The 24,656-nt window shown below is 38.0% G+C and overlaps 1 protein-coding gene and 1 long non-coding RNA gene across 2 annotated transcripts in view; one reads left to right on the top strand and one right to left on the bottom strand.

The window, feature by feature from the left end:
- LOC103889961 (uncharacterized) overlaps nt 1–22,038 on the bottom strand; it is an 82,069-nt gene extending 60,031 nt beyond the window's left edge. Inside the window, exons 1-3 of the long non-coding RNA XR_008522606.2 lie at nt 21,874–22,038; nt 18,983–19,101; nt 15,445–15,566 (exon numbers count right to left, since the gene is read on the bottom strand). This is a non-coding gene — a long non-coding RNA (uncharacterized LOC103889961). The remainder of the gene's footprint in view (nt 1–15,444; nt 15,567–18,982; nt 19,102–21,873) is intronic.
- Nucleotides 324–22,733, top strand: TNFAIP6 (TNF alpha induced protein 6). Its single transcript, XM_002812476.5, has 6 exons — nt 324–531; nt 6,701–6,838; nt 8,815–8,976; nt 12,762–12,990; nt 16,209–16,249; nt 22,050–22,733. Exons 1-6 carry the CDS (start codon nt 438–440, stop codon nt 22,217–22,219), a joined length of 834 nt encoding a protein of 277 aa, XP_002812522.3. The 5' UTR covers nt 324–437; the 3' UTR covers nt 22,220–22,733.
- The last annotated feature ends 1,923 nt before the right edge of the window (nt 22,734–24,656 follow it).

Raw genomic sequence — 24,656 nt, forward strand, 5'->3', positions numbered from 1 at the left:
TGTTTAACCCCATATCCCATAATTGACACTGCAAATAAGACATTTAGGATTTATCTTGAAATTCCTACTGAAGTTTGACTTTCTTTTAATCACCGCTAAATCTGCATCAAGTTACACAAACTTTCTAACAGAAAAGTGTTTGTGACTAACAATAAACGAATTCCTTTCTTAGTAAGTTAATTTTAAAACATAGATGATCATTCTATCTCCTTAGTTTTGGTTGCCAATGCAAATGAGTCAGAGGATTTGCTTCAGACACTGAGATAATTGTGTAACTCTACAGCGGAAAATGCCATTGGAGAGTACTTGCTGACCTCACAGTTGAAAAAAACTATTTAAAAGATGTGGAAACCAGATGTTTCAGTCACATTTCAGCTGCTGCTCTGAGAATTTGTGAGCAGCCCCTAACAGGCTGTTACTTCACTACAACTGACGATATGATCATCTTAATTTACTTATTTCTCTTGCTATGGGAAGACACTCAAGGATGGGGATTCAAGGATGGAATTTTTCATAACTCCATATGGCTTGGTAAGAAACTTCACTCATGAGCCTCTTGTTGAGAATGTCGATTCTTTAAATCATGGAGAAGGAAATTTAAAGCAGTAACTTTTTCTATTCTGTACAAGGCTGATGTTCTCAAAGAAAATGCTTAGGAAAGATAGCCTTTGGAATACATATGCTTTTTTTTTAAAGTGTTCTTGTCCTCTAAAATTTAAAAATAGCATTTTATAAAGTGAATTGTTCAGTAGAAAATAGCAGTTAATATTTATATTCAGTATGAAAATATATTTTTAAACTTTTCAAAGCAGATGTAGTAGTACAGTGAGGAGTATTTCTTTAACTAACTAGAAACTCCAATATAGTCTTCTGTTTTTATGTCAATGCATTTGCAATCAGATTTCAGAATCCTAACAGGTAAATTGGAGTATACAAAAATTTTATAATAATTGCTTCATGTACTCTGAGCTATAGTCTATATCTTAGTTTTTTCAAACATTTTGACTATTTTGACCAAGCCAGCTTGCAATACAGAAAAAAGTGAAAAATGTTTCTCCTTCTGAATGCATTCTTACCACTTTGATTCTTTCTGTTTCTACTATCCATATAAATACTTTTCTGACCCTTTTGTTAGACAAGGAAAGTTTCTTTTGTTATTTTGTTTTGTTAAATGTAAGGAATGAGATAGGCCAAACAGTGAAGATAAACAATAGATCAAAAAAGGAAAATGCAGAAAACCCAAAACACCCCTTATATTACAGCGTGCTAAACAATGCTTTAATTCTCATGATACAAATTGGTATTGCTCTATGTTCATTATTGTGTTTAATAGTAAAAAAAAAATTGAATTTCTTGGGGAAAAATGCATAGATTCTTGCATAGAATAAAGAAATAAAGAGAAGGCGAAATTAACCTAGATTTTGATTTTATGCTTGCTAAACAGCACAGTTGTAGAATATTTTCCCTTACAGCATGTTTCTCTCTCGTAATAACTGCAACCATGCGGATTTCATTAAAAAGCCTAATTTGTAATGCACAGCCTTGCCACCTATTTTTTTCAGCTTGAGCCAGTGAACTAATTTCATTGTGATCCATGTGGCCAAGACGGGATCTGAAATTTAGTAGAGGAATGAGCCCATCTCTTTATTGTTGTTGTGTACAGTCAAATATAGGAAATATGCTCATATTTGTCAGGACTTTTTTTAAATGTCATAAAGCTAGTAAGAATTAAATCCATGCAGATAAACTTTGAAATATTATCAAATCCTCTAATAATCAAGTAATTTAGAGTTGTCTTTTAAAGTGTCGTCGTATGTTACAAAAATATAAACCTGGACAATAGAAGTTTTGACCCAGAGGTAGAGAGAAGCAAATTCAAATGTCTATTCATGTATGCCACAAATCTGAGGGTCAGGATAATTGCAAATTGCTTCAATCTGGGGCAAATTTTTGACCAGCCAGCCAAGCACAGATGTTTATAGTTGGTAGGATCAATATAATCTTTTTAGAAACCATTTAGGAAGGAAAGATAGTTGGATTAGAAGGGATACATCTGTTAGCAACTATCAAGAACAGGACACTTTAAATCTAGGGTGTCCCATCTTTTGCCTTCCCTGGGCCACAATGGAAGAAGAATTGTCTTGGGCAACTCATAATTTTTTTTTTTTTTTTTTTTTTTAAGCAGAATCTCGTTCTGTTGCCCACGCTGGAGTGCAGTGGCACCATCTCGGCTCACTCCAAGCTCCGCCTCCCGGGTTCACGCCATTCTCCTGCCTCAGCCTCCCAAGTAACTGGGACTACAGGCGCCCGCCACCAAGCCCGGCTAATTTTTTGTATTTTTAGTAGAGACAGGGTTTCACGGTGTTAGCCAGGATGGTCTCGATCTCCTGACCTCGTGATCCGCCTGCCTCGGCCTCCCAAAGTGCTGGGATCATAGGCGTGAGCCACCGTGCCCAGCCCAGGGAACTCATAATGTTTTAAGAAAGTTTACAAATTTGTGTTGGGCCACATTCAAAGCCGTCCTGGCAGGCCACAAGTTGGACAAGTTTACTTTAAATTCTCTAGGTTATGGTTCCAATCTGGTAAAATGATAAGGTTGAAGTAAAGGATTCCTAAGGCTTATTTTAACTCCGGTATCATCTAATTTTTAAAATAGTACTTTAAAAAAACAAAAACAAACAACAGTTAAGGACAAGAAATTACAATCATTTTACATGGATCATGAGAATAAAAAATGCACAGATAAGCAATTATTTTTATTGTTGAATCTGAAAAAGAAGGGAAAGGAAGGCGGGATGCGGTGGTTCACACCTGTAATCCTAGCACTGTGGGAGGCTGAGGTGAGCAGATTGCTTGACCCCAGGAATTAAAATGACCAGCCTGGGCAACATAGAGAAACTCTGTCTCTACCAAAAAAAACACAATTAACTGGGTGTGATGGTGCATGCCTGTAGTCCTAGCTACTCAGGAGGCTGAAGTGGGAGGATCACTTGAGCCCAAGAGGCAGACGTTGCAGTGATCCGTGACCTCACCACTGCACTCAAGCCTGGGTGACAGAGTGAGACCTTGTCTCAGAGAATAAAAACAGAAAGAAAGGAAAAGTAACGTATCTTGAGCTCCTCCTATGGTCCAGAAGCTATCATTAGCCCCATTTGACAAATGAGGAAACTGAGGCTCATCTGGTTATACAACTCCATGGTAGAAACAGCAGTGGAACCAAAGTTCATTTCTACTGCTGCCACTCACTAAAAGGAGAAAACATTTATTAAACAAATTTTCAGTTTTAATAAATGACTATTGACTAGATAAATTAATAAAATATTATTTCTTCTGAAAGGTAAAATTAGGATTCATTGTACAAAGGTCCATCTTAATAGCTCAAAATTCTGAATTGAGAAATATTTTTAATAAAACACCTTATTTAAAATTGTCAGGTACATACTCCAAGAGTTCTGTAATTTGTTCATATGGCAACATACTGGGAAGTCTGGTGCTATTAGAGGAACAATGTGGAATGTTAATATTTAATAAATTAAATCAGAAATTATAACAAAAATTTTTTGCTATTTCTATTATTATGTTATTACTAGACAAGTTTCAGTAGGTACCAAAAGTTTAAGAAAAATTACTGAGGGTGGGAGAAGAGAGAGGAACAGAGGTACTGGGTTTAATTCCTGGGTGATGAAATAATCCGTACAGCAAACCCCTGTGACATGAGTTTACCTATGTAACAAACCTGCACATGTACCCCCAAATTTAAAATACAAGATTTTTAAAAAATGAAAAATTACTGGGAGGAAAACTTAAAATTATTATTTGTTTAAATCCGTTAATTTTTTTGTTTTGTTTTGTTTTGTTTTGTTTTTTGAGACAGAGTCTCGCTCTGTCACCCAGGCTGGGGTGTTGTGGCATGATCTCTGCTCACTGCAACTCTGCCTCCCTGGTTCAAGCAATTCTCCTGCCTCAGCCTTCCAAGTAGCTGGGACTACAGTTGTGCACCACCACACCCGGCTAATTTTTTGTATTTTTAATAGAGACGGGGTTTCACCATGTTGGCCAGGCTGGTCTGGAACTTCTAACCTCAGGTGATCCACCCGCCTCAGCCTCCCAAAGTGCTAGAATTATAGGCATGAGCTACCACGTCCCGCCAAATCTCCGTTAATTTTTTCTGTATACATCACATTTTAATTTTGAAATAAAATATGAAGAAAATAAGTTTGAGAAAACTTTGTATACATGAAAATAATTTCTACAAAATTTGTTTTCAGATACAGTTCTTTTAATCTGTATTATTAGGAAATATAATTTTTAACATTTTTAATGATTAACAACAATCTCTATTATAATACATAAGTAATACATAAGCTAAACACGCCTCCTGTCTTTACCAAAAGCTTTAGTGTTCCTCTATTTCAAGATAAAGAAATTCAAAATATTCACTAGTGTCCAAGTTCCTTGAGGATAGAACTTGATCCACAGCACCTAGCAAAATACCCAGTGATATAATGTTCAAAGTAACTAAATTGAAAACTAGGGAAAGTTTAATGAGGCTTTGCCATATGAAGGACACTGGGCAGCAGGCATCTTTCAATGGAGAAACAACTTGACTGATGTTCCTGGTATTCTCTGACCTCGAGCATCAGATTGACAAGGGTCCTCTGTGTGTGAGCAATGGCATTTACTATGTAATGTATAAGAGCAGGATCCTTAGAGTTCAAAAAAACAAGCACCCTCTCTTATTGAACTATGGCAATGTCAACTTCAGTTTGGGGTGGAAAACAAAGAACTATATTTCTAATTCCCCTGGATTCATTTCTTGGTGCCAAGAAATACGTATGTCCTCACTGCAAATGGTCCTAAGGGTGGCTGATTGCACAGGTCAGGATACAGAGACTTAACCATAATGTCAGACTACATAGAACTATTAGAGCTAACTACAGAGCTAATGTTATGACTATTGTCCTGGGAATCTTTTCACGTTGTTTCTATGGTAGAAGGGACTCCAAATTCAAAACAATCCATTTAAACAGTGATCTATTGGAAGACAACTCATGTATGACTTAATACTGCCTAAAATATGTTGGGAAAAATATGTGAACTAAAAAAGACAAATCAGATAAAAAATTGAGGCATTAACTGGTAGTTAGGTGTGTCCAGTTTTTTCTCTGCTGTGTTTGAATCTATTTTTCTTTTCCCTAATTTAGTATTTGCTTTGGATCCCTTCAGATCTTTCCTCAGTTTTTATTTGTTTTACTAAATTCTTTTTTTTTTTTTTTTTTTGAGACAGAGTCTCGCTCTGTCGCCCAGGCTGGAGTGCAGTGGCTCACTGCAAGCTCCGCCTCCCGGGTTCATGCCATTCTCCTGCCTCAGCCTCCCGAGTAGCTGGGACTACAGGTGCCTGCCACCATGCCCGGCTAATTTTTTGTATTTTTAATAGAGACAGGGTTTCACCATGTTAGCCAGGATGGTCTACATCTCCTGACCTCATGATCCGCCCACCTCGGCCTCCCAAAGTGCTGGGATTACAGGCGTGAGCCACCACGCCCAGCCTAAATTCTTAATTATATTGCATTAGTCATTTCCCTCAATTGGCTATTTTAGCTTATTTTTCTACATCATTGTGAGCCTACATAATGGATCCATCTTCACTAGTTTCTTTTGCCTTCACCTCTTCTTTCCCCTATTGCTTACCTTTGCAAGTTTTTATATAGCTTAAATCCAAAAGAAAGCCAAAACTTTATCACCTGTGGATAGTGTTGCAATACAATGTTGTATTAAAAACTTTATTTTAGGCCAGACGCAGAGTCTCACGTCTGTAATCCTAACACTTTGGGAGGCCGAGGCAGCTGGATCACTTCAGGTCAGGAGTTCAAGACTAGCCTGGCCAACATGGTGAAACCTCGTCTCTACTAAAAATACAAAAATTAGCTGGTTGTGTTGGCACATGCCTGTAATCCTAGCTACTCGGGAGGCTGAGGCAGGAGAATCACTTGAACCCAGGAGGCGGAGATTGCAGTGAGCCCAGGTCGTACCAGCCTGGGCGACAGAGTGAGACTCCGTCTCACAAAATAAAAATACAAAATAAAAAAAAAAAAAAAACTTTATTTCAGGCTATCAGATCAAAAACATAATTTAGGCCAGGCCAGGTGGCTCATGCCTGTAATCCCAGCACTTTGGGAGGCTGAGGCGGGTGGATCACGAGGTCAGGAGATCGAGACCATCCTGGCTAACACGGTGAAACTCTGTCGCTACTTAAAAAAAAAAAAAAAAAATTAGCCAGGCATGATGGGGGGCACCAGTAGTCCCAGCTACTCGGGAGGCTGAGGCAGGAGAATGGTGTGAACCCCGGAGGCGGAGCTTGCAGTGAGCTGAGATCGCGCCACTGCACTCCAGCCTGGGAGACAGAGAGACTCCGTCTTAAAAAAAACAAAACAAAACAAAAACAAAACAAAACAAACAAAAAAACATAATTTAGCCTAAAGTTTCTGTTTATGGCCCCAAATTCCCCTAAAATTCCCCCTCATTCAGATTTTTCCCCAAAGCTTCCTAACAGTGAAAACTTAGCTACCCAAGGCAGCCAACCCAGAAAGCCCTTTGGCAGGAACAATAGCTGTTGTAATCTTCCAGCTGAGGCCACAAAATTTCCCCTGTCCCATAAGAAGGAATAACAGTGCTTTTATGACATCATCTGATTTTACAGAACGAGCAGCCGGTGTGTACCACAGAGAAGCACGGTCTGGCAAATACAAGCTCACCTACGCAGAAGCTAAGGCGGTGTGTGAATTTGAAGGCGGCCAACTCGCAACTTATAAGCAGCTAGAGGCAGCCAGAAAAATTGGTAACTGATTTCACAATGATTTTTCTTCTTTTTTATCCTTGGAGGAAAAAAAATCCATCTGTCCTAAGCCCTAGTAAGACTTCTTTCTCCAACCCCCTTCTGATATATCACTAAGCCCCTAGGACATCTCTGCTCTCTGACTTCTCCTATCCATCTGCCTAGAGTTGGCAGAAAGTTTCTAGTACCAGAAACTTATGTGGAGTCTTAACCCACTGTGATCTAATAAAATAAAAGTCAAAAGAAAATGAAAACCTCATTATTTCAATATTATTTAAATTTCTCATTAATTTCAATGTCATTGCTATTCTTTTTGTATTGTTCTAGCTCTTTGACTTCTCAGTATAGAGGCTGTTAAATGATGCTATGGTACTATATTGAGTCTTACAAGGAAATTTACTTGGTAGAGAAATATTGAATTTAGTGGCTTTTTTCCCCAATTTTTTTCAATTAAGTGGGAGAATGCATTTGTACTTCAGGATCAAAAGCTATAAGGAAAAGGAGGACAGGAAGGTAGTGAGATAGAAGCAGAAAGAAACCGGGCAGATGGTATCAGAAGACCTGGTGAAAATCCCAGCAATCAACTGGTGTTACATGCTTCTTTATACAAAAGTGGATTGCTACCATCTCTCTTGGCCTTTGGGGAGAATGGGCCACCCGCATTCAGAACTCTTTTGCTGAGTGAATAGCATCTGGCAAAGTTGATACATTACTCAAGAAAAAAAATAATAGTGTTTTCTCAAATGCCCCAAAGCCTCCCCATATGACTGCTGGTCTGTAATCACAGGGCGGCATGGGGCAAAGTAACTGGAATGGAAGAGACAAAGCCCATAGTCTTTACTGGCCATCCTGGACCTCTAGTAAAATTGCTCTTGGTGGCATTGACAGATACTAAAACAGCCTCTGAGTCTGAGCAAAGGAAACAGGGCTGAGCCTTTGTTTGAAATGTATGAGAGAATTTATCTTTATTCAAATCTTTTAAAACATTACGAATATCTGATAGGGTGCAGTGGTTCACACCTGTAATCCCAGCACTTTGGACTGCTTGAGCTCAGGAGTTCAAGACCAGCCTAGGCAACATAGCGAAACCTCATCTCTACAAAAAAAATTAAAAAATTAGCCAGGTGTGGTGATGCACACCTGTGGTCACAGCTACTCTAAAGGCTGAGGTGGGAGGATTGCTAGAACCCAGGAGGTGGAGGCTGCAGTGAGCTGTGTTCATGCCACTCTACTCTAGCCTGGACAACAGAGCAAGACCATGTCTCTAAATAAATAAATAGGCCAGGCGTGGTGGTTCATGCCTGTAATCCTAGCACTTTGGGAGGCCGAGGTGTGCGGATCACTTGAGGTCAGGGGTTTGAGACCAGCCTGGCCAACATGGAGAAACCCCATCTCTACTAAAAATACAAAAATTAGCTGGGCATGGTGGTGCATGCCTGTAACCCCAGCTATTCAGGAGATTGAGGCAGGAGAATTGCTTGAACACAGGAGGCAGAGGTTGGAGTGAGCCGAGATTGCACCACTGCACTCTAGCCTGGGTGACAGAGTGACACTCTGTCTCAAAAAATAAATAAATAAGATATTATAAATATCTTAATTGATCCTAAAATAGAAATTAAATTACTGCTTGAAAATATTTTTTTCAAAATTGATAATTTCAGAAATTATCTCATGGCATTCCATAAGTCATTTGTGAAAAGAAGCCAACTCTGAACTTGGATTAGTTTCATACCCACAATAATTTGTAGTCCATTTGCATTTTTTTCAAGTAAGAGGTAGTTTTCCAGTAAAAATCAGAAGTTACATTTCATGTGTATTCACACTTTGTCTAATTAAGGAAACAATTTTCTCCCTTTTACATGAACTGGATTTGAGCAGTTAAGAAACTTACTGTTGGAACTGGCTATCTTTGCTAAGATGACTTTTGCTTAGCCAAGACAGTTTACCAGTTTAGTCCATAACTCTTTTTCTTCTTGCAGGATTTCATGTCTGTGCTGCTGGATGGATGGCTAAGGGCAGAGTTGGATACCCCATTGTGAAGCCAGGGCCCAACTGTGGATTTGGAAAAACTGGCATTATTGATTACGGAGTCCGTCTCAATAGGAGTGAAAGATGGGATGCCTATTGCTACAACCCACATGGTGTGTTAAAAATAATAATTTTATGTTTTGCAAAAACAGTTCCATGCAGCTAAGAGGCTGTTAAAAAAGAAATGGCTACTTTTTCCAGAAATAATTGAATTTGGTAATAATAATTACTACTAATAACTACAATTCATAAAGTGCTTATACTATACCAGACATTGAGTTATGTTCCTTCATCTACACTCTAACTTAATATTCACAATAATTCTTCAAGGAGCTATTGTTATACCTATTTTAGAAATCAGGAAATTGAAACTTAGAGAATTAAGTAACCCAAAATCAGGAGTCAATAATGATTAGGCAGATGGGACTGAGAATTCAGATCTTCTCTGTGCCAGGGAACTTCCCAGCCATAAAGAAAAAGAAAATAAAAAAGCAGATTAAAAACTTGTCACAGTAAATTAGCTAAAACAATAAAGTGATGCTACCAAATGTTAACTATTCAAAATTGTCCTTTTGATACAACAGGGAAAAGGAGACAAAGTAAACAAATTCTTTCCCTAATTTCTTTTTGTGTATATATACTAGTACTTCCAAACTAAGCAACTCTAATTCTATGGTTTAAAAATTATATACTGTATATACTAGTTATTATACAGCATATTTTTATTCATATTTTTTCCATGGTTGCTTGCCACTATGAAATAATGAGAAAATTAACTCATAATTACTATAAAGAATTATTCTTAGGTCATGTTCTTGGAGAAAAAGTAAGCTGTTCTTTTTGGATATATTTCCCCCAGGACAATGTTACAAAATATTACAGTATGTTACAAAGTCTTCCTGGCATTCAGGATCATAAACATCCTCAGATGTATCCCATTTGGATTTACCCTATAAGAAATTCCATAACACAGTAGGAGAGTTACATAGTGAGGTTCTAGTGTATTATTATAAAATCTATTATTTAATGATATTAACATTTGGAGAACAGTTTCTCATGTCTGTAAGTAACCTATATCTCAAAATTATGTGTAGTCCAAGTAGAAAGATTTTTTGCCTACAGCTACAACTAGTCTTAACTGAGACAAAATAGGAATAAATACTTAACAGTGTATTTATGTAACTTTAACTTTCAAGTCACTTTGACATGTTTTAAGCTTATTTAGTCCTATACTATACAGTACTAATTTAGTCCTATATTTAGTTATGTCAACAATATGTATCCTCCTTTCCTCCCTCCCTCTCTTACATTTTCTTAAATATATTTATGCAGACCACTCTTCATTTACTCTCAAGAGTAACTCTTCTTTTCAAATATGTTCTCTGATTCTTCTTTCACTTGATAAACTTTAGGATCTCTGAGCTTCCATTGGATAATTTCCATAGATTAAACTCTAGATTCATTGAAGAAGTGCCAATGAAATGGTCCTTTCAGTATTTCATTGCCCTTTCATAAGAATATAATCCTAAATTATAAATTATTATAAGTTGCTTTCTTTTCTCAGAGAGGCTGAATACACTCTGGGAATACAGAATCCTGGGAGATTTGTTTTTACCCAATTCTCAGTGCATTTAGCTCACTTTTGGATTTGGTGGTATGCTGACTATTTAGGATGTGGTTAACTTGAAGGAGACTTGACCGCCTGAACTAGCACTAGGGGAACAGCTCACTGAAACATCACTGGAATAAAAAAAAAAAAAACCATAATGGCTTCACAAAAATAAAGCAATCATTATTGACTAATCAATGTCACCAAGTTAGAGCTGATATTCTAAATAATAGATGAGGCAGTAACTAGATGTAACATAAAATATAGATCTAAATAAATATAGCCAAATAGGCAGCCAAATTAGTTCAATATTTGAATTTTTTCTGTCTATTAATATATACAACAAAGATTGGATGCTATGGGATGGAACAATTCACTCCTAAAGCTGGCAATGTACATCCTTATGCAGACATACAAACTATGTGTTGTATATTTTATTATACAATAAGAATAGCTTATGGGTTGCATAACATCCTTAAATTATTTTCTGTATTTTATCCTTAGAATAACCCTGTGTGATAGATCATGGGAAAGGCATGGCTACATTTATTTTACCAATGAAGAAAATGAAGTATAGAGTGGTCACCAAGCTTGAACTAGATCCTTGACCTTCATTTGTTGCTCGCCAGCCTTTCTATGCTCCTGTTCTGCTTTATTTCAGGAGCATAGAAAGGCTGGGGAGCACCTTTTTTCTAGACATTAGACACTGACCTGATATGGAATTAAAATTAACCAGGGCTTCTTCCTAGCTTTCCCTCTAGGTCATATGGCAAACCACTGATTCTGATACAGCGTTTTTGTTTTGTTTTATATGTGTTTGTTTTTCTTATGACAAGTTATAACATACTGAAATCTGTTAAATGATGAATGACTTGGAAAAACAAACATGAATATCTCCATCGAATCCTAAAATATTAGGATTAGGGTATTAGTTTAAAATCAGTAAAGGCAATATACAGAATAATTATAAATTATTCCTTTTAATTGGATTAGAGTGACTTTAAAGTCTCTTGCGATCATGAAATTGTATAATGATTTTCCAAGCAGAATTTATGGGATCCATTATTCTAAGTGCTTGTGGCCCTGAAGACATATGGTGACACCACAGGGCAAAGTCCCTACCATCTTGATAGGGCTGTTTGTAATATAAATGTATATATATTTGTCAAAATCGTAGACATAGGCCAGGTGCCATAGCTCACACCTATAATCCCAACACTTTGGGAAGCTGAGGTGGGTCGATCACCAGAGGTCAGGAGTTCGAGTCCAACCTGGCCCACATGGCAAGACCCTATCTCTACTAAAAATACAAAAATTAGCCAGACATGGTGGCTCATGCCTGTAATCCCAGCTACTCAGGAGGCTGAGGCATAAGAATTGCTTGAACAATTGCAGAGGCTACAGTCAGCTGAGATTGTGCCACTGCACTCCATCCTGGGCAACAGAGTGAGACTCCATTTCAAAAAACAACAACAAAAAATAGGCGTGTGCACAAAAGACTTGTCATGTTATGCCTTAAAAGATAAAATAAAACAAAAATATTTTTAAAAGTACAATTAATTACAATTGTTTTAATTTTAAAATTTATTTTTATTTTTATTTTTTAGAGCTGGAGGTCTCACTATGTTGCCCAGGTTGGCCTCAAACTCCTAGGCTCATGGGATTCTTCTGCCTCAGCCTCCCAATTAGCTGGGACTAAGGGTGAGCATCACTGCACCCAGCCATTTTTTTCTTACTATATTTACTTTTTTAAAATTCATGGCTGGGCACAGTGGCTCATGTCTATAATCTCAGCACTTTCAGAGGCAGAGGCAGGAGGCCCACTTGAGGTCAGGAGTTCAATACCAGCCTGGGCAACATTGCAAGATCCATTTCCACAAAAAAAAAAGAAAGAAATTACCAGGGCTTGGTGGCACATGCCTGTCATCCCAACTACTTAGGAGGCTGAAGTGGGAGGATCGCTTGAGCCAACGAGTTCAAGGCTGCAATAAGCTATGATTGGGTCACTGCACTCCAGCCTAGGTGACAGAGCGAGATCTTGTCTCAAAATATAAAAATAAAAAGAAATTCACAAAGAGTCCATGTTCATTTTAGAGAATTTAGTAACTATTGATGAAAAAATACATTTATTCTTTGGCTAAAAGCATACATAATATGCCATAGATGCTGTATACTAAGACATTTAACATTTCATAAAAAGTAATAGATTGCTAAGAAATGTCATTTTTAACAGGGATAATGTTTTTCCTAATGCTTTGGGGTTTTTACGTTTTTTTCTTCTCATTTCAGCAAAGGAGTGTGGTGGTGTCTTTACAGATCCAAAGCGAATGTTTAAATCTCCAGGCTTCCCAAATGAGTACGAAGATAACCAAATCTGCTACTGGCACATTAGACTCAAGTATGGTCAGCGTATTCACCTGAGTTTTTTAGATTTTGACCTTGAAGATGACCCAGGTTGCTTGGCTGATTATGTTGAAATATATGACAGTTACGATGATGTCCATGGCTTTGTGGGAAGGTACGTGTGGGTCCCCATACAGGAAATTAAATGAATGTCCAGTATTTTGTTTGATGCTTCTTTAATTTTCCCTCCACTGTCCCTATAATATTGATTTTGGAATAGTTCTACTCTCCTAAAACACCATATCATTTTTCAACAAAGATTTTTCTTAGCTGGCTGCTACAACATACTTATTAAAGCAGTGAGAGCTGCCTTTTGATTATGGCTAAGTTGTAAGAACTAGTTAGTCTATTTTATAAACACCTCAAGATCTGACTACAACATACTTATTAAAGTAGTGAGAGCTGCCTTTTGATTATAGCTAAGTTGTAAGAACTAGTTAGTCTATTTTATAAACACCTCAAGATCTGACTAACAGTAGGAGGAAGAAAGATATGTGAGTTGCAAAAATTGTTCAGGTTTTTAAGTTCTAATTTCTTACAACCTTAAAAATGATTATAGGGCTGGGCACGGTGTCTCACGCCTGTAATCCACACCACTTTGGGAGGCCAAGGTGGGCGGATCACCTGAGGTCAGGAGTTCAAGACCAGCCTGGCCAACATGGCAAAACCCTGTTTTTACTAAAAATACAAAAATTAGCCGGGCATGGTGGCAGGTGCCTGTAATCCCAGCTACTCAGGAGGCTGAGGCAGGAGAATCACTTGAACCCAGGTGGTGGAGGTTGCAGTGAGCCAAGATTGCACCACTGCACTCCAGCCTGGGTGACAGAGCAAGACTCTGTCTCAAAAAAAAAAAACAAAAAGATTATAAATTCAGTAATTGTTGCCTTTCTTCTTCCTACAAAGCATTGTGCTAAGTATTATGGAAGTAAGGTAAATAAGCAAAGTTTTACCCTTTCTCTCTTTAATATTTTTCCTTTGGCTTTTCAACATGCTAGAACACAACCTTTTTCTTCACACTCCAAATCTTTAATATACTTTGAATTTTGAGTGTCTTATGATATATTGCAAATTAAAGAGTATACAATTAGGTATTTTATATATTCAGGTCCCCACCTAATAACCCATATTTTAGACTATCAATTATCAATAGACTATCAGTTTTCAATTCTCTATTATACATAATAGTAATTTAATGGGGAAAAAATGGTAATGGGGACAATTTAAAAATGACAGACTCAATTGCTTTTTATGTTGATTTTGAATGTGTAACTTAAATACAAAGAAAACCAAAGGCATCTATTGCAAAAATGAAGAGTTTTTTTTTTAAGGGAAAGTATTTTTTGTTTTGTTTTCTTCTTTCTACAACTTTTTTTTTTTTTCTTTTTTTTGAGACGGAGTCTCACTCTGTCACCAGGCTGGAGTGCAGTGGCACAGTCTCGGCTCACTGCAACCTCTGCCTCCCATGTTCCAGCAATTCTCCCGCCCCAGCATCCCGAGTAGCTGGGATTACAGGCGCCTACCACTACGCCTGGCTAATTTTTGTATTTTTAGTAGAGGTGGGGTTTCATCATATTGGCCAGGCTGGTCTCAAACTCCTGACTTCAGGTGATCCGCCCGCCTCGGCCTCCTAAAGTGCTGGGATTACAGGCGTGAGCCACCGCACCCGGCCTTGTTTTCTTCTTTAGCTGACAGACTACTGCTATAGAGAAAAGATAGTTTATAAAAATAGTTTGATGAAGACACGAAGTAGAGTTGGGGAATTAAGAACAAAGTACAGGCGGGCACACCTGTGGTCCCAGCTACTTTGGAAGCTGAGGCAGGAGGAGCACTTGAGCCCAGTAGTTCTGGGCTACAGTGCATTATGCTGGTGGGGTGTCCACACTAAGAGCAGCATCAATATGATGACCTCTCAGGAGTAGGGGACCACCAGGTTGCCTAAGGAGGGGTGAACCTGCCAAGGTCAGAAACAAGCAGATTAAAACTCCTGTGTTGAGAAGTGGGAAGGAGCCTATGAATAAACATTGTATTTCAGCCTGGGCAATACAGCAACATCCTATCTTATATAAAATCATAAACTACTGTCTTTAGGAGGTTTGAACAGGCTAATTTGTTATTTCTTGGATTTATATTATATAATTTACCCTTTATGTAAATTTAGACTTTTCCTCTAGAATAAATTACATATTTAGAAACCTGTAAAACCCTTACCTTTTTATATGTGTAAGAGGGTTCCTTTCAAGTCATGATTCAGATAAAAACCAAATCCTTTTATACCTATAAGGTCCAAAATAATTTTTCCAGATTTAAATCAGTCTATCCTAGAATTCAGAATATTCATATCACCAAGCATATGCCCATTCTTCTACAACTGTGAAGAAAACTTTATAAAATTAATTAGAAATAAATTTTTAAGGCTGGACACAGTGGCTTATGCCCGTAATCCTAGCACTTTGGGAGGCCGAGGTGGTTGGATCACCTGAGGTCAGGAGTTTGCGACCAACCTGGCCAACATGGCAAAACCCTGTCTCTACTAAAAATACAAAAATTAGTAGGGTGTGGTGGCACATACCTGTAATCCCAGTTACTCGGGAGGCTGAGGCAGGAGAATCACTTGTACCCAGGAGGCAGAGGTTGCAGTGAGCCGAGATAGTGCCATTGTACTCCAGCCTGGGCTATAGACCGAGACTCCATCTCAAAAAAAAGAAAGAAAATTTTAATTTTTCCAAATAGATTCAAATTATCTACTGCACAAAATTTTCTAGTTACACAAAGTAAAAATGCCGCACATATCTTTCCTTTAAAATCTCATTGGCTGGATGCGGTGGCTCACGCCTGTAATCCCAACACTTTGAGAAGCTGAGGCGGGAGGATCACCTGAAGCCAGGAGTTCAAGATGAGCCTGGCCAACATGGTGAAACCCCATCTTTACTAAAAGTACAAAAATTAGTCAGGTGTGGTGGCGCATGCCTGTAATCTCAGTTACTTGGGAGGCTGAGGCAGGAGAATCGCTTGAACCCAGGAGGAAGAGGTTGCAGTGAGCCAAGACTGTGCCACTGCACTCCAGCCTGAGCGACAGAGCAAGACTCCATCTAAATAATAAAATAAAATAAAATAAAATAAAAATCATCAATATTGTAAGAAGATTATTTCAAATAACAAACTTTGTTTTAACTCCTATTCTCCCTTACAAATCCAGGTAAAATAACAATAGAAATTTTAAAAATTGTGGAACAATGAGCTGTTACTTAGAGGCTTAATTCTCAGTAACAGCCACTTTACTAGCTGTATAATATTCATTTGTGTGACATCTCTTTTCTAAAAATTCCTTTTCAGGTACTGTGGAGATGAGCTTCCAGATGACATCATCAGTACAGGTAAGGTACTTAACATAGTTTTGAGGACCAAAACTATGATTTGTTTCTTTACAGTGTCCCTGAAAGTAAAGGGACATTGTTAAATAGTAAATAGTAGTTATTATTCACTTTTTAAAGTTGAAAGAACCAACACCAGATGCAGCTTGCTAGCTTGTAAAATGCAAAAAAAAAAAAAAATTACTTATACTTAAAGATTTATGCCAACTGCTTGCACTAAAAAATGTATAAACTCTTGTTCTTTGCTGAAAATGTAATGTATCTGAGAGAGTCTTGAATCTGCAAATCCACAAATATTGCTGTAGTTTATGATTTCCATAAATGTGCTAATAAAATGGCTGAAATTTTTCATTGATAAATGGTTGAAGTAATTTATAAAGTCATTAAAAATCTTTGTCACTAAAACAATCTTACATCATATTCATTACATTTTTATCTTAGTACAATATTCTCCAGAGAATGTTTCAAATAACAAAGTTCTGTGAGATTTAAATAGATGTTACATGAGAAGAGGGCTCTAAGGTCAAATAAATTTGGAAAACGTTGGGTTAAACAATATCAAACAGGTTTCTTTATTGGACGACAGCAGGGATCTTTTAATATGCTAATCATGTGTAGTAAATCTGAAAAGACCGGATATAATAGGTAGTGCTTTCCAAATATTGCCCACCCCCCCATTATTTTCTGTGACTTTGTTCCAGGAAATATACCTCAAGAAATGCCCTGTAGTCACATAAATTTATCTCAATATGCAATATCACTCTTTAATTTATCCCATACTGCTATTTTCTGGCTAAAAACTTTCTTTCTTACATGTATTCAATATTTTATTTTATTTCCATCACCAGCACCAGCAGCTGGCATTTTTATGTGCTCTATTTTCTCCCAAGTCATAAAATTATCACAGTACTTCTGCAACTATAAACAACAAAACTACAATTGAGTTGCAATTTCTAAGTACTCAGATACTACTAGTTAACTTACTCCCACACCCCAGCCTTTCAGTGACTCAATTCTAATTTATTCATCATAACTGTAAGAGATGGAACTTACTGCTCTGTTATTGAATGATTAATGCTTAAACCTTGTTAGTTCATTCTTCTGTTACAAACTCCCTTAAGAAAGATAACCTATTAAATTAAACCGTTTACTTATCTCTCATTCCTTTCTTGAAAATATATTTTATATTAACAGAAAGTTGAAAGAAAACATCTTATTGCTGTAGGAGGTAGTTGGAGGATGAGAATCCTATTAAACAAAGAAGTTAAAAAGAAGTCTAGGCCGGGTGTGGTGGCTCACATCTGTAATCCCAGCACTTTGGGAGGCCGAGGCAGGCCAATCACCTGAGGTCAGGAGTTCGAGACCAGCCTGACCAACATGAAGTAAACCCTGTCTCTACTAGAAATACAAAATTAGCCGGGCGTGGAGGCGCATGCCTGTAATCCCAACTACTTGGGAGGCTGAGGCAGGAGAATTGCTTGAACTGGGGAGGCAGAGGTTGTGGCGAGCCGAGATAGCGCCATTGCACTCCAGCCTGAGCAACAAGAGCAAAACTCCGTCTCAAAAAAAAAAAAAAAAAAAGAAGTCTGAAATTTTACATTTTCCTTTTTTCTCTAAAATAGACAACTTACTCCAAATGTAATCAAATCAGTGGTGGGGTTTTATTGGCACAACTTCAAGAAACTGGAAAAAAAAAACCCACACAATTTATCATTCAAAGAGAAACAAATCAAGAAGCAGAAAAGAATATAGTTAAACAAAAGAGCCAAAGATTTAGCAAAAAATCAGGAAGAGGACATTGATACAAAGTAACAGAAAAAGAAGATATAAGATACAGTTAACATAAAATCCTATCAAGCATAGGCCTGGTGTGGTGGCTTACACCTGTAATCCCAGCACTTTGGGAGGATGAGGTGGGCGGATCACCAGGTCAGGAGATTGAGACCATCCTGGCTAACACGGTGAAACCCCGTCTCTACTAAAAATACAAAAAATTAGCTGGGTGCGGTGGCATGCGCCTGTAGTCCCAGCTACTTGGGAGGCTGAGGCAGGAGAATTGCTTGAACCTGGGAGGCAGAGGTTGCAGTGAGCTGAGATCGTGCCACTGCACTCCAGCCTGGGTGACAGAGCAAGACCCCATCTCAAAAAAAAAAAAAAAAAAATCCTATCAAGCATAATACTATTAACATTTTGATCTGGTTTTCTTTTTAAATATATGCTTACTCAACCTAGGGTATAGATTACAAAACAAAAATAGAAAACAAAGACATTGGCCAAGCATGGTAGCTCATGCCTGTAATCCTAGCACTTTGGGAGGCCAAGGTGAGAGGATTGCGTGAGCCTCAGGAGTTTGAGACCAGCCTGGGCAACATGATGCAACCCCGTCTCTACAAAAAAATACAGAAGTCAGCTGGGCACAGTGGCTCATACCTGTAATTCTAGCACTTTGGGAGGCCAAGGTGGGTGGATCACTTAAGGTCAGGAGTTCAAGACAGCCTGGCCAATATGGTGAAACCCCATCTCTACTAAAAACACAAAAAATTAGCCAGGTGTGGTGGCACGTGCCTGTAATGCCAGTTACTCAGGAGGCTGAGGCAGGAAAATCGCTTGAACCTGAGAGCCAGAGGTTGTAATTAGCTCAGATGGCTCCACTGCACGCTAGCCTGGGCAACAAAGTAAGATTCCCTTTCAAAAAAAATTAAAAATACAAAGTTAGCCAGGCATCCTGATGCGTACCTGTAGTCCCAGCTACTCGGGAAGCTGAGGTAGGAGGATCACCTGAGTCCAGGGAGGTCAAGGTTGTAGTGAGCTGTGATCATGCCACTGCTCTCCAGCCTGGGAGACAGAGTGATATCCTGTCTCAAAAAAAAAAAAAAAAAAGAAAGAAAGAACCTGAAATTGTCCATAATCCTACCACATTAATAAGAGATATAAAGTAAGGATGTGCCTACTCTCCTCACCTCTCCATCCCAGAAAGGCATTTGATAACTCTGTAGTGACCATCCTTCCAGATGTTTTTCTATTATACAAACATTATATACATGGAAACTATGGACATATTTCCAAGTCAGAGTATGATATTTAGATCATTCAAATTCTTTTTCATGACTGCCTAATAGGTCACTGCATGGATATACCATAATTTGTCAAGTACTAATATTTAACATTCTGAGGCATTTGATTCTGATTTTTTCTTTTGTTATTCAACGTTTCAATGAACATTTTAAAACCTCTGTCTTTACTCAGTAATTCTACTTTAAAAAAAAATAGATTCCTACAGTGCCAATTTACATTTCATTTTCTTTTCTTTTTTTTTTGTTTTTGTTTTTGTTTTTTTTTGAGACAGGGTCTTGTTCTGTCACCCAGGCTGGAGTGCAAGGGCGCCATCACAGCTCACTACAGCCTCAAACTCCTAGGCTCAAGTGATTTTCCTGCACAAGGCTAATTTTTTATTTTTTATTTTTAGTAGAGATGGGGTCTTGCTATGTTGCCTAGGCTGGTCCTGAAGTCCTGAATTCAAGCTGTCCTCCTGCCTCAGCCTCCCAAAGTGCTGGGATTTCAGGTGTAAACCACCTTGCCTGGCTGACTCCCAATTTACATTTTCTTTTCTTTTCTTTTTTTATTTTTTTATTTTTTTGAGAGTGAGTCTCGCTCTGTCGCGCAGGCTGGAGTGCAGTGGCATGATCTCGGCTCACTGCAAGCTCCGCCTCCCGGATTCACGCCATTCTCCTGCCTCAGCCTCCCGAGTAGCTGGGACTACAGGTGCCCGCCACCACGCCTGGCTAATTTTTTGTATTTTTAGTAGAGACAGGGTTTCACTGTGTTAGCCAGGATGGTCTCAATCTTCTGACCTCCTGATCCACCCACCTTGGCCTCCCAAAGTGCTAGGATTACAGGCATGAGCCACCGCGCCCGGCCATTTTTTTGTTTGTTTGTTTGTTTTTTAATAAGGCCTGTCAACTCATACCTAACCAATTTGCATTTTAACCAGCTGAATATTCTCTGAATTCTCTCACAATAGAAGAGCAAAAAATTATCATTAATAATCTAAGTTGAATTTTTGGTAGTGTTTTTGAACACATTTTTAAATGTCTATTAGCCCTTTGAACACCTATGAATTGCCTATGAATTTAGATTTCTTGCACATTCTTTGGTGCTTTTGTCTTTCTCTTTTTTATTTCTAGCAGCTCTTTGTATTTTAGAGATATTAACCCTATTTTCTCTCAGTCTGTCTCATGCAAAAATTTTTCTTTATATTTAGGCAAATCTTCCAAATACGAGAAAATAGTCTGAGAATCAGAGCATGAACTCGGAAACCAGACTGCCTGTGCTCAAACCTGACTCTGCCCATTTAGTTCTGTGGCTTTAGGCAAGCTACTTAGTAGTCACTCTGTGCCTCAGTTTCTTATCTGTAAAATGAATATTTAAAAAGTATCCCCCTCACTTCACAGTGTTGTTGTGGGAGTTAAATAAGTTAATAGATAAAAGCAAGCATTAGCAATGTATACACTCTGCTTTTGTTTATATATATTTGCAGCTCATGCCTGTGACCCCAACATTTTGGGAAGCTGAGGTAGGAGGATCACTTGAGCACAGGAGCTTGAGACCAGCCTGGGCAACATAGTGAGATCCTGTCTCCAAAAACAAACAAAAAGAAGGCCTTTGCCTCCTTTTTGAAAAGGATATAAATATTCCTATATTTTATGTTATATAATAAAGTTTTTCCTTTTTATTTAGCACATTTTGGTCTTTATATTACTGTAAAATGTGTTTAGGTACTCTGTGTAAAGTTGGAATCTAGCTTCGTTTCTAATAAATGTGAAACTTGTTGCTTTGACATCATTTAGTAAATAACTCATCCACCCATCACTGGTTTGACCTGCCCTGCCATTCTCCTGCAATTCAGTGGATGTTCCTTCTACAAAGAGTATCTTCTTTTTTTTTTTGAGACGGAGTTTTGCTCTTGTTGCCCAGGCTGGAGTGCAATGGCAGAATCTTCGCTCACTGCAACCTCCGCCTCCTGGGTTCAAGAATTCTCCTGCCTCAGCCTCCCGAGTAGCTGGGATTACAGGCACACACCACCATGCCTGGCTGATTTTTTGTATTTGTACTAGAGACGGGGATTCACCATGTTGGTCAGGCTGGTATCGAACTCTCGACCTCAGATGATCTGCCCACCTCGACCTCCCAAAGGGCTGGGATTACAGGCATGACCCACCAGGCCCAGCTCAAGAGTACCTTTTAAATACAAGAGAGAGGCCAACTTGGTGGCTCACGCCTGTAATCCCAACACTTTGGGAGGCCGAGGTGTGCGGATCACCTGAGGTTGGGAGTTTGAGACCAGCCTGGCCAACATGGTGAAACCCCGTCTCTAGTAAAAATACAAAAAATCTGCCAGGTGTGGTGGTGCGTGCCTTTAATCCCAGCTACTCGGGAGGCTGCGGCAGGAGAATCGCTGGAGCCCGGGAGGTGGAGCTTGCGGTGAGCCGAGATCGCGCCACAGCACTCCAGCCTGGGCAACAGAGTGAGTGAGACTCTGTCTCAAAAATAAATAAATAAATACAATAGACAAAATTTCCTGTAGGATAGATTGGAGGACCAAAGGAAAAAATACAAACGTCTCTCACCCTGTTCCATGCGGCAATGAAACCACAGATTCTTCAGCTTGAGAATCGACCTCTGAATTCTGGGAATCTTGTTCATGAATTCTTATATTCTCCTATGAGAATGAAGAGTCTTTGAATTGTCAGCCAAATCAAAGGAGAGTAACATCTTTGTTCTTTTGCCTCTTTCCCCCCAACAGGAAATGTCATGACCTTGAAGTTTCTAAGTGATGCTTCAGTGACAGCTGGAGGTTTCCAAATCAAATATGTTGCGGTGGATCCTGTATCCAAATCCAGTCAGGGAAAAAATACAAGTACTACTTCTACTGGAAATAAAAACTTTTTAGCTGGAAGATTTAGCCACTTATAAAAAAAAAAAAAAAGGATGATCAAAACACACAGTGTTTATGTTGGAATCTTTTGGAACTCCTTTGATCTCACTGTTATTATTAACATTTATTTATTATTTTTCTAAATGTGAAAGCAATACATAATTTAGGGAAAATTGGAAAATACAGGAAACTTTAAATGAGAAAATGAAACCTCTCATAATCCCACTGCATAGAAATAACAAGCGTTAACATTTTCATATTTTTTTCTTTCAGTCATTTTTCTATTTGTGGTATATGTATATATGTACCTATATGTATCTGCATTTGAAATTTTGGAATCCTGCTCTATGTACAGTTTTGTATTATACTTTTTAAATCTTGAACTTTATAAACATTTTCTGAAATCATTGATTATTCTACAAAAACATGATTTTAAACAGCTGTAAAATATTCTATGATATGAATGTTTTATACATTATTTAAGCCTGTCTCTATTGTTGGAATTTCAGGTCGTTTTCATAAATATTGTTGCAATAAATATCCTTGAACACACATATTTGTGCACCTCTCTAATTATTGAAGACAAGGAACTGGAAATAGAATTACTGAATCAAAGGTTAATTAAAATAAAATTTTCTGTTTTGATAGGCAAAAATGAGGCCTCACTGTAGTTTGAATTTGCATTTCTTTATTCATGAGATTGATGGTTATATAATTTTTTGTTAATTTTTTTGTGAATTATTTTTCCATGCCTTTTTTTCACTATTTTTAAAAACTGGTATAATCTTCTCTATTGATTTGTTAGAAATTATTATATATGTCCATGTTTGTCATATATGTTGTAATTTAATTTTTAGTTTATATTTTGTCTTTTATGGTTTTTTAAAATATATCAAATGTTAAAATTTATTTGTGATTATACTTGATTTTGCTGAGGTCTCTTTTCTCATATTTATGTTTAGGACTGTCAAAAGACAAAATGACAACAAATTTAGTTTAAAGATCTTAATTGGCTTTTATTTGCAATTCTAGTATCAGGCACCTCATTTTAAAAATAGAATGAATGTTCTGATGAGCTGAGCAGAGGAGGTTGGTTTTATTGATATAAAAGGGCTGAGGAGAGCAGAAACAGAAAACAAAAAGCAGACTGGTTGTTTCAAAGTTACTTTTCTTATAAAGATTAAAGCAGAGGCAACTTCCTTATCATGCCAGCTAAAACTGGTCTGTTTGAGGGTTTGGCTATTATCTCTCTGTGTCTCTTGGTTTCTTGGAAGGTCAGATAAACAACTAATTTCAGGTTGGTCATGTGAAACTTTAGCATGAGAGACTCCATTTTGGTTTGGTCTCTTTGGCCTGGTGCAGAAGCTAAGTCCAAACCAATGACCTCCTATAACTTTTATTTAAGAGAATAAAAATTCCCATTATAAGATATGACATGTATTCATCTATATTTTATTTTTGTTTTGTTACTTCACCATTTTAGGGAGAAAAAAACACAGTTGTAACTCTGTATATGAGGGGTGTTGGGACTCAGAAGATACCCCAAAGTATGACACTTTGGGATACTGAGTACTTTGAGCTAAAGGAGATTGGAAGGCCTCAGAAGCAAGATCTCTGTGACCTTCTCCTTCCCTCTTCCCTCTTGCCCCAAGTCTTCCTCTTCCAAAGCAAGTCATAGAAACCAGAATTCACTGGGCGCAGTGGCTCACTCCTGTAATCCCATCACTTTGGGAGGCCGAGGCAGAGGATCTCTTGTACTCAGGAGTTCAAAACCAGGCTGGGCAACATAGCAAGACCTCATCTCTATGAAAAAAATTTAAAATTAAAAAATTAAAAATTATCTGGGCATAGTGCCACATGTCTGTAGTACCAGCTACTTGGGGGGCAGAGGCAGGAGGATCACTTGAGCCCAGGAGTTTGAGGCTGCACTGGAGCTATGATTGCATCACTGCATTCCAGTCTAGGAGACAGAGTGAGATCCTGTCTTTTAAAAAAAAAAAAAAAAAAAAAAAAGGCAACCAGAACCAAAATTCCTCTTCCTCAAGTCTAGTTACAGACTCCTCTCCCAAAAAGCACGCCATAAAACCTAGAAAGGTCACTCTGTTCTCCTTCTCCCTTGAAGACCCTCCTTCCAGAAGAGTCCTGCCCCACACCCAGAAGGAAGGAGTGCTACACAGAGAGGCCAAGAAGAATCTAGACAGACAGGCCTTGCTGGGCCTCCCCACTTGGTCTAGTGCCATGAGATCACATGATTTGTCCAATCACATTTCTACCTGGCCGTCTATTCTTCATCAAACCTAAACATAAAAATACAATTTTCCTTGGGTCTTTGAGTCTTCATTTCTGAAGGCTCCCATGTCACATAAAATTTTGATTAAATAAATTTATAATGCTTTTCTTTTGTTAGCCTGCCTTTGTTATAGGAGTATTGGCCTTATGATGGTAAGGAAAGTTATCACACCTTTCCATCTCTAA

Source organism: Pongo abelii, chromosome 11 (genome assembly GCF_028885655.2).
Source record: "Pongo abelii isolate AG06213 chromosome 11, NHGRI_mPonAbe1-v2.0_pri, whole genome shotgun sequence".
In the NCBI taxonomy this organism is placed as follows: Eukaryota; Metazoa; Chordata; class Mammalia; order Primates; family Hominidae; genus Pongo; species Pongo abelii.